General features: G+C 35.7%; 1 protein-coding gene across 6 annotated transcripts in view; it reads right to left on the bottom strand.

The window, feature by feature from the left end:
- Positions 1-307: 307 nt before the first annotated feature.
- The window catches only part of ADGRG6 (adhesion G protein-coupled receptor G6), a 167,678-nt gene continuing 158,127 nt past the window's right edge, over positions 308-9,858 (bottom strand). For 5 of the 6 annotated variants that reach the window (XM_040429479.1, XM_040429480.1, XM_040429482.1 and 2 more), the window contains 5 exons: positions 9,675-9,780; positions 8,786-9,069; positions 7,534-7,635; positions 5,880-6,038; positions 308-1,005 (listed from right to left, as the gene is read on the bottom strand). In XM_040429479.1, the coding sequence (XP_040285413.1) occupies positions 827-1,005; positions 5,880-6,038; positions 7,534-7,635; positions 8,786-9,069; positions 9,675-9,780 (830 nt within the window). In that variant the 3' untranslated portion in view covers positions 308-826. Of the gene's footprint in view, positions 1,006-4,603; positions 4,651-5,879; positions 6,039-7,533; positions 7,636-8,785; positions 9,070-9,674; positions 9,781-9,858 lie in introns of all 6 variants that reach the window. The other variant, XM_040429481.1, reaches the window with a different exon arrangement.

Here is a 9,858-nt window from a genome sequence, read left to right as displayed (position 1 = left end):
ACTCCGATTCCAATGCAATGAAAATGAAATTACAAAATGAATGAAAGTAAAAAACAGACTGTGTCACGCAACAAGAAAATCGCATGACATTGCATCTAATGATTGTCAATGGTGCCACAGTATGACATGCGACATGCCGTGACTTTGACCTGACAATCGCAGAAAATCCAATACAGTTGATTTTTTGGTCGCATGTGAAATGCAACTTGTCTGTGACTTTTCTATGATATACCTGTGTTTTCACAGCCAAATCACAGTCCAAAATAGTTGCAGTCACACAAATGGTTTTGGTTGCATCTGTCAAGCCAAACATCTATATGTAGCTCCAGCCTAAAATGAGCAAATGAGTACTGTTGCTAAAGATCCAATTTTTCTTCACTATTGAAAGATTAAAATTATTATCTGTAGATATGAGTGTAGACATACAGCAATGAAGTATTTCAGGCAACAGACAGAACAGACGATTATTGGTCATTCCTTTGGCAATAAGTTGACTTGTGAAGTTGAAAAATTAGAAAGCATTTGCGTAGGTATATATGTAAGCATCAATGTTCTGGAGAAAAGACACTTGTTACACTTTTAAAATGAAGCGTTTTGGCTCAGGATATTTCTGTGAAGGCCTAGGAGCTGTCTGTGCTTCTTGTGCATTCTTCAATATGGAATTAGGTGGATGAGTAAATAGAGAGAAAAAAAATCCCTCATCATTATATTTGATGCTTTTGTAGATGTCAAATCAATCACCATTTTATAGGTCACATAAATTCCCTTTGTTTCATTTTCTTGTAGCAGCTGTACAAACATGAGCTGCTGCAGTTTACACATAATATTAAAACTTGGTGCTGTGGCTGAACGTATCTGACATGATGATGTTTTTGTAGAAGTTGTCTGAGTGAGGATGACAATAGCCCTTGACTTTGTCAATAACATGATGAACTGGAAGAATTGATGTCTGTTCACCATCCACTGGTGTAAACTTGACTGAGGTTCTGTCTCCAAAAATGTAACCTGCAAACCAAAAAGTAATCATCAACAACTGAACTTGTTTGGAACCCTTTCAGAATTGACTGAAAAAATATAAGCACCGTGACAATAATATTTTTACACTTGATGTTTCAATATTTAACGTTTGCAATTTAAGTTGCAAATATCTAAAAATATGTTTGAAAAAATTAAGCTATCAAAAAGAAAATACAAATGTATGACTATGAAAATACATTTTATTTCCATTTCCCTAAATTCGCTGTCTACAGAACATAATGTTCATTTTCCATTACTCTTTAGTAATATTTGTGTTGCTTTAGAGTAGTAGTGGAAATTTCCATTCACATGGCTGGGTGCAAAATATATATCATTGGCAAAGTTATTGCCAAAATTATTATTTTTGGGAAGTTACTTATTTCCTCATTTTACTTCTTTTGTAAATTCTTATCTAAAGAATCATGAACCATGAACTTGTTCAGAGGCCCTCTTCATGAGTGGTATAAGTACACATCTGAAGGTTTACATGGACAAAAAGCAGAAAAATATTGTGCCATTGGAAGGAGGAGGCGGTGAGGGGTAGAGGTGCTCTCCTCATAAACATGCAAGACCCATAAGCATGAGTCTGGAGCAATATATTTTGTGTCATGGATCCGAGAAACCCTTCAACCCTGTCATCAACAAGGACTTTTATAGCACTTACAGATCAACTCTATTCATTGTGTTATCATTATATTTAAAAGGTTCTCTAATCATTTCTCTAATTAGCCCATGGTACTATCTGTGGAGGGAAGATGTTTCAAATAATAATGACACACCCTTGCTCCCCCGATGCCACTATCAGTGCAGCTGATCAGAAAAATCAATGCAGCAGACCTCCGGAAGGGCCCAGGTAGAAGAGCCTACAGCGTGTGCAAGCACAGTGGAGACGGCTGCATCAAGGGATCGAGGGAGGGTAAGTAGTTGTACTTTGTGAAACAGGTTAGTACCATGGGCTAATTAGAGGAAATGACTAGAGAACCCCTACATTTATACATTCGCAGTCGTTATTCTTGTATGTGCATGCATTGAAGTAGAAAATGAGCATAAACATAGCAAAAATAAGGTAATGGTAAGGCAGAATAATGATAATTGAAATGCAAATGTTTCCAAGCATGTGGTCATATCATAAGCAATTAATATTTAACATATATTCATAAAGATTGCATTAGATTAGATGTCCAAGCGAGATGATCATGCTGCTGCATTTAAAAGGAAAGAAAAGAGAACATTCCCAAGAGCCATCAAAGGTCCCATCCACAGTTTGTAGAAAACAGATTCCGAAAACCTGATTAATTCTGTAGGTCTGGAAATTTAGAAGATTTTGTTCCAAAAGAAAGCACGTTCAATTTACCCTTCTGGTTTAACCCTTGAATTTCTGTGCTCCCTGTATTCCCTATGCACACTGAAGCAGTATTATTTATACCTTCATAATACATTTACCAGTGATACTATCCCCTTACTGTTTAACCAATTTTTTTCTATGTTTTATTTTTTCATTCACATGCAGGTTTTTTTGCAGGACAAGGTGTACTTTCAAATTGCATTATTTAATATGATATATGATGTAGAGGGAAGCTGGGAAAAAAATTCAAATGGGAATTTGCCTATGCCGTAAAACTGACCTGTTACCTTTTTTCTCTAGTAAAGTACAATTACAACGATGCCACATTTTTTTAATAGTTTTTCTTGTGTTTTAATACTTTAAAAAAAACTTTGAAAAAAAATTATAAAAAAAATAAAAAAATTCTGTGCATCACTATATTCTGACACTGATAACTTTTTCATATTTACTTCTTTGGGGTTGTGTGAGGTCTCATATTTTTCCAGAGTGATCTGCAGTTTTTATTAATATCATTTTAGGTTATATATATGACTTTTTTTAACACTTCTTATTAATTTTTTTGGGGAAGTAGAAGCAACAAAAAAAGGTGAATCATTTTATTTTTCGTTGCAACTTTCACCATACAAGATAAATACATTTATATTTTAATAGTTTGCATATTTTGGAACACGGCGTTGCCAACGATTTTTTATTTTTTATACTTCATTGTTTATTTATTTTTATTTCTAATATGGGGAAAGGGGGTCATTTGAATTTTCATATATTTTGTAATATATAATATAAAATCTTTTAAAACTTTTTAGATACTTTTTTTTGCATCATCTGATGTTGTAGGAACACAGCAAATCTCCCTTAGACTGCAATGGTAATTCATTATAGTCTATGGGAGATTTGCTATGTTCCTAAGGAGCCCTGTCATGGCATGTGGCAGGCCTCAGATTCTTCAGAGGGCCAGAGGCTGCCATAGCAACTTCCTTGATTTCGGTACATGGGAGCCTTTCAGGCACCAGGAGCGCAGCACTCCCAGGAAAGAAGTTCTCAGATGCCAGGGTTGCAATTGACCATGGCATCTGAGGGTTTAAAAGTCTGTGTTCTTGCCGATCACAAACTGGGTGTCTGCTGTGTAAAATTAAGGTGCCCATTCAGCTCCTGAGTAGGCACCATCTTAAAAGATCTGACATCTATGCATGTACAGCAGATGTTGGTAAGGGGGTACAATTATGTTTACTTTTATAGTTTGCATTTGAACATATTCATGCTCCAGGTAAGCTCCACCGAGTGTAGGAAAGATGTAACAAAATGGATAGTTGGGAGTAACAAATCTAATTTACCATGGACATGCTGATGTAGAAGAGAGAGAAAGAGAGATCCAATGATCTCTCCTCCCTGATACAAATATATACCACTGTTACCTTTTGATAGATGGCCATGTTAGTGCTTATGGCATAATCTACCTGAATATCAGCATGTTCAGGACTATGTAATAAATGCATATTAGAAAATGTTTTAATTTATCCCATACTATATTTTATATTACTCAAAAATAGAGGGTAAGTTTAATAAGAAAAGCCTATGTTCTTTATGTTCACTATCTCCATTGCCTGCTTTTTTATTCAATTAAAGTAGTTGGTTTTAGACTATTGGGGTTTATTTGCTTCAGCACAAAGACGGCATAAGGTTTCTTATACACTTTTAATGTCAATTTGATCCAGAAGCTAAGATCTCACTGATTGCTTTACTGAACATATGTATGTTAAGAGTTCAGAGGCAGCTCAGTATGGCCAGTTGAGCATGATTTTAAGATTTACTAGTTGAGAAGCCCCTCAAAGGCTAAATGTATGACAACAAGTATATTTTAGAGATTGTGCTGAGCAGTTTGTTCATGAACCAAGGCAATGTGATTAGATTAATTAAAACCATATTTAACAGATAAGAGCAGTACCAATGTCAAATGCTTTGGAAATATTTATGGTTGCATTTCATATATGCACTTAATGATAACGCTTTAATTTTAAAAGATCAACTTGAAAATATTTTTGGGTAATCAGCATTAAAGGAAAAAATAGCAGAGAGTAAATTTTAGAAATTCAGAGATGTGCATCTTTGTCACAAGATGAAGCAATGGAAAGATGAGCGATTCTGATTAGAGAATGATCCTTTCCATTGTATGACTTCATGCAAGAGTACCCCACCCAGCTGTTGATAGGTCATGCACCCAACCAACCTTACAGGAGCATTTACCTGGATGATTCCACCTCTGGTTAAGGGATGCTCTTAGAAGCCATTATCTATGCCATAAACATGGAATGTAACGATCAGTTTAGTAAGTAAAAGAAACGTTAGTGAAAACCAAAAGTTGTAACACAAAACAAAAGTTACACCATTAATCAAAGACCTATTGGAGTAAAGAATTCCGTTATTGTGAGCTGCAAATGACCATCATTTTGGTAAATTTAATAGTGTAATGTTACCAATAAGAGATTTGCCATGGTTTGTTAATCTTTGTTTTCATATTACACATCGGTTTTTAGTTCTTGAGTACGAGTGAAAAGCCCTGTAATACTAGACTGTGGATTTAGGCATGTTATGAAATGCATTTATTCTCAGCTAAGTGAAGTTTGCCCAGTGAAGCTTATAGTATTACTTTGGCCTGTGTTCCTTGAAGGTCTCTAACATTACAAATACAGTCTGTATATGTTTTCAGGGTTACCTGTCATCTTCTTTTAGGTCCTTGTGACACCAGGTTAAATTGACACCAAGTTCAAGAAAAACAATTCATATAAATTGGGAAACAAAAACAAAACTTACCTGGTGTCTTCATTTTTAGCTTCTTAGTTGCAGATCTGGTAATTCTTAGGCTACCCTTCGGCCATTCTGCACCTCTTCTCATATAGTGCATCAGTGGCCAACAAACTTTCTACTTGTTCAGTCTTGCATTTGGATTGGCAATCACAGCTCTTGTGAGCTATGCTGGCCAATCCAAGGGCAGCAGATGTCTTGGGCTACCATATGCAGAGTATGCATGAGGCATTCTGATAAGCAGTGCGGACATCTTGGATGGCAGAAGAGGAGCCCAGATATTGACAGATCTACAGCTAAAAATATGACAATCACTAGGTAAGTGTTCTGTTTTTTTACCCAGTTAATGTGACTTTTTTCTTGAAACAGAGGGTTGATTTAAAGGATTAAATGCATTTTACTGTATAAAGTAGTAGCAGGTCTAAACAAAAGGTCTAAAATCCAAATAATGAGCCAAGTAAATTAGTGACACTGGTAAACAATGACAGGATAGGAAGAAATATGATTCTCATGTCACAAATAGTAACACAATGGGCAATACTGTATATCTATGCCATCATATTGTATAATTTCCAGTTATTCATATTGATTATATAGACCCATCTCAAGCTGTTAACCATATATTTCACCTATGCACTTGTCAAAAGTCTAGGATTATTTAATCATACTGTTGTGACAGATATAGCTGAATAAAGCAGCAAAAATAAATTAAACTTACCCGTGCTACTGTTCCTCTTGTTAAAGAATGGATTTGAGCTAGACTTTGATTTAGAGGTCCAATATGTAGAATTTGAGCCTATGGAACTTGAAGAAAGGGACTTCCCCAGATTATCAGAGCTGACTTTTTTTGTGTTATTCGTGGCTGTTTTGCTCCAATCTGAAAAATTGCAAAATTGTACTTGATAATTAGCAAAATGAAATACTGGTAAAATAACAAAATTAATCAGGTTTACCTACTGTACGAGTTTAGCGCATGCTGACTGCACATCGGTAATACCATGTAAATTACCAGTTTACATATAGAAATAATTCTCATGAGCCATGTATAATATATATAGTAATATAGATTATAGCACTATATTAGCTAAATTGCTCTATTTTAGTTTTTTCAAATATTCTCTATATTGCTATATATTCTTGTTTTAGAATATTATGAATACTCTGAAAAACGAATATAGCACTATATTAGCTATATTGCTCTATATAATTGTTTTTTAAAATATTCGTGATTTTTTTCCATCTGAAGTCATGAATCATGACTCATGATTTTAAGCACTACTAATACTACTACTACCCCAATACAAACATACTGATATACTGTGCTGTCTGTTCCATGCTGAGCTGCTACTGCTGGCAATACTGTTGCTGCCACTATTAGCCATACACACCTTACCCTTACCACATCCACACTGTACTGTTGCTGCTCCCAAATAAAGGGAGAATTTTTCCAGGCTTGTTAAACTTCAGAACAAGCCACTGTTTCTTCTGATAATTAACAATTGTGTGTGTAAATATGGGCAGGCATTCTTCCTCTAATACTGCATAATCTAGGAATGCTTATTCAGAACTAGCCACTGTTTCATATAATATTAACATGTGTATAAAAACAGAGACAGGGATCTTCCCCTATTAAGGTATATTTTTTGGAAGCTTGGTCCCAACAAGCCACAGTTTTTTCCCCCAATAACATTGTGTGTGTTTTTATTCACCATCAGCCCCCAATAAGGGACAATTTTTGGATGGTTCTAATATGAAACAGCCTAAGAAATGCGTGGGTACAGTCTGTTTTTAAACACACTGTTTGTGAACCAAGTGTTTACTCAAAGCTATATATGTCAGTGTCATTTTTATATTATTTGCAATTGCTGTAATTTGCGCTAAAGAGCTTTAAAAGGTGTGGCGAGAACATTTTGTAAAAAAAAATTCTTAAAAAGAGAATGACAAGATATAAAAAATAAACTGTAAGTCCTAGAAGACCTCAGAGTATAATTTACCTTTTTTTTTTTTAATTCAATGAATCAGATACAAAACAAATTTTGAGAAATTTGCTCATCACTATCAGAAACTATAATATACTGAAATTAGACTACAGCATATGATTAGTTCTCCAAATCACACAGAAATATAAATTAGGCCACGTTCTCACTTCAATTATTTGGTCTGTAATTTCCATCACTTATTGTCAGCCAAAACTAGGTGTGAGTTAAAAGCACAGAACAGGTGAATATCTTTCCATTATACCTTATCTCTGTTTAAGCTTCACTACTGGTTTGGGCTCACAATAACTGATGGAAATAGCTGACCAAATAACTAAAGTGAGAACCTGGCCTTAATCAAATGATGCTTGGTTTTTATCACCATTGTAAATTTACCTGAATTATCCGGTAGTCGAAGCTTCCCACAGCATAGATGTCTCCTCCATTGTTTTTGTACATTTTCTTTCAATGCACAATGGAAAACAAAAATAAATAAACCTATAGAAAACACACAAATTATTGTAAAATTAGCAGTATAGAAAAGATGAAAACAGACATAAACCCACCTAATAATCTGCAGTGCCAAGCCATTGGAAGGCAAAAATGTCTAAGAGAAAGTAGTGAATTTTCCTGATGGCAATTACAATAAATCCATGGATGAACAACCTATCTTCAACATCTAATGCACATAACCTTTAATGTTATTACTTTCAAGAAAGGCATCTAGGTATTCCCCCACCGCCTCAAATATTTGCTGGAGGTGCCTTCAGGATAAGGGAGACTTCATCCACATCTGGTGGTCATGCCCCTCCATATCCAAATGGTGGTTCGAAATATTTTCCATAGCAACCAATATATGCAACACTTCTATCCAACCATCACCCCAACTGGCCTTAATATCAATATATCTGGGAACGAACCCCCCACGACTTCCCTTTGTTTTCTCCCAATTGTTACTAGCTGCTCGTCTCATACTTCCCTGCTACTGGTTGCAAACCCAGACTCCTTCCATAGAAAAGTTGATACTTAAAGTAGATCAACTACATAGGTTTGAGGAAATGTCATCATGGGAAACACGCACTCATACTATATTTCTCAAAAAGTGGCTCCCATGGTCGATCTACAGATCTCCCAACAGGGCCATTCTCTCAAGCCCAATATCCCTAACCATTGGGCAAGATCCATCTGGCCATTAGCCACACTTGTCCTGGCTCTCTCATAGAGACTTTTACCCCACTCTTTACCACCCCCTTCAACTCAAATATAGACCTCCTACTCACCACCCCCTCACACTGTTCGATCACTACACAACGACTAGTATCCTGTAGCCTAATTGTGGGACCCATACCTACCACCCCCTTTTTTTTTCTCAATCTACCACTCACCCCATAGGCTGTTACTCTTATTTCACGAAATACCGGTCTGACTGACTATCATCAATCTCCATGCTCAAGAATGCCATGTACTTGAATGTAATTGAAGCCTATCTGTATGTATTTACATGGCCTGCGTGCCTGTACCTGTAACCCTGTTATTCCCTGTCCCCTTTTGAAAACCAATAAAAAGTTTAAATAAAAAAAAAAAAAAAAAAGAAAGGCATCTAGGGCCGTTTTTAAAATCATTAATATCACAATTAAAAAAATTGTACCTTGCAAGGAGTTGAATATTGTAAACAGGTACATGAATGCTAGGGTGGCCTTTCCCCAAGCAAAAAAAGCAAAACCCCATGTCATTCCAAGGAGGAATGTGAGGCTGACAACACTGCGCATGTTCCGTAAAATTTCTTCTCTAATGCTGCGATTAGTTCTTTTCCCATTTCTTCCACAGATCTGTACCATCACCACAATGAACATGGCTACGTTCATCAGAAACATGATTCCAAAATATGCAACACAGGTCACATAAAAAACGGTGTTGTTGTTTATCCAACAGCTGAAAGAAAAAAATTCCACACATCAATCTATAGGTTGTAAAAGTTTATATTTACTAACTCATCAATGAAGACTTGATCCAGATGTTTTTTTAGCAAATCATTAAAATATACCTGATATCCAATGAAACCAAAATTCCTACATGTTTCAGATGACTCTTGCATCCTTAATTATTCTTAAAGGGGTTATCAAATCCCTACAATGAACCCCCCCAATGCCCGGGCACCTCATATATGATATACTTGCCCCACTATTTTAATCCATGTGATGGGGAGATGCAGTGGCGGCCATGCGGGCAGCAGGAGCAACATGCGTTTCGGGTTAAGTATAACCTATATGAAGTGCCTGGGCATTAGGGGGGTCATTTTAGGGGTTAGATAACCCCTTTAATTATTAAAAATATGAGGGGTGTCTGAAATTCTAGCACATGCATAATTCTTCACTTAAAATCATCTAAAGGTAAAACTACTAGTGCTTAAGAACTACATCTAGACAATAGTGGCCAAATGAAATCACCATAACATTTAAGATATATGTGTTAAAATTATACATAATCTGCATCTGTATATAGAAATGAGAACAGATATGTATTTATAATAAACTTACAATGCATCACCATTTCCATCGGTGTCCTTTCCATACAGGCTTCTCCCATAAGCACTGTCTTTATATGTACTTGCCAGAACAATTGCAACCACTATAGCAGGTATACCTGTGACAATACAACAAATCAGCCTCAACAAACTTTATAATTAGCAAACATATAATAAAAAAAATGGGAAAAAGTAAC

This window comes from Bufo bufo, chromosome 4, assembly GCF_905171765.1.
Source record: "Bufo bufo chromosome 4, aBufBuf1.1, whole genome shotgun sequence".
Classification (NCBI taxonomy): Eukaryota; Metazoa; Chordata; class Amphibia; order Anura; family Bufonidae; genus Bufo; species Bufo bufo.
The sequence above is the reverse complement of the archived record's forward strand: the minus strand, read 5'-3'. Positions and strand labels throughout refer to the sequence as shown.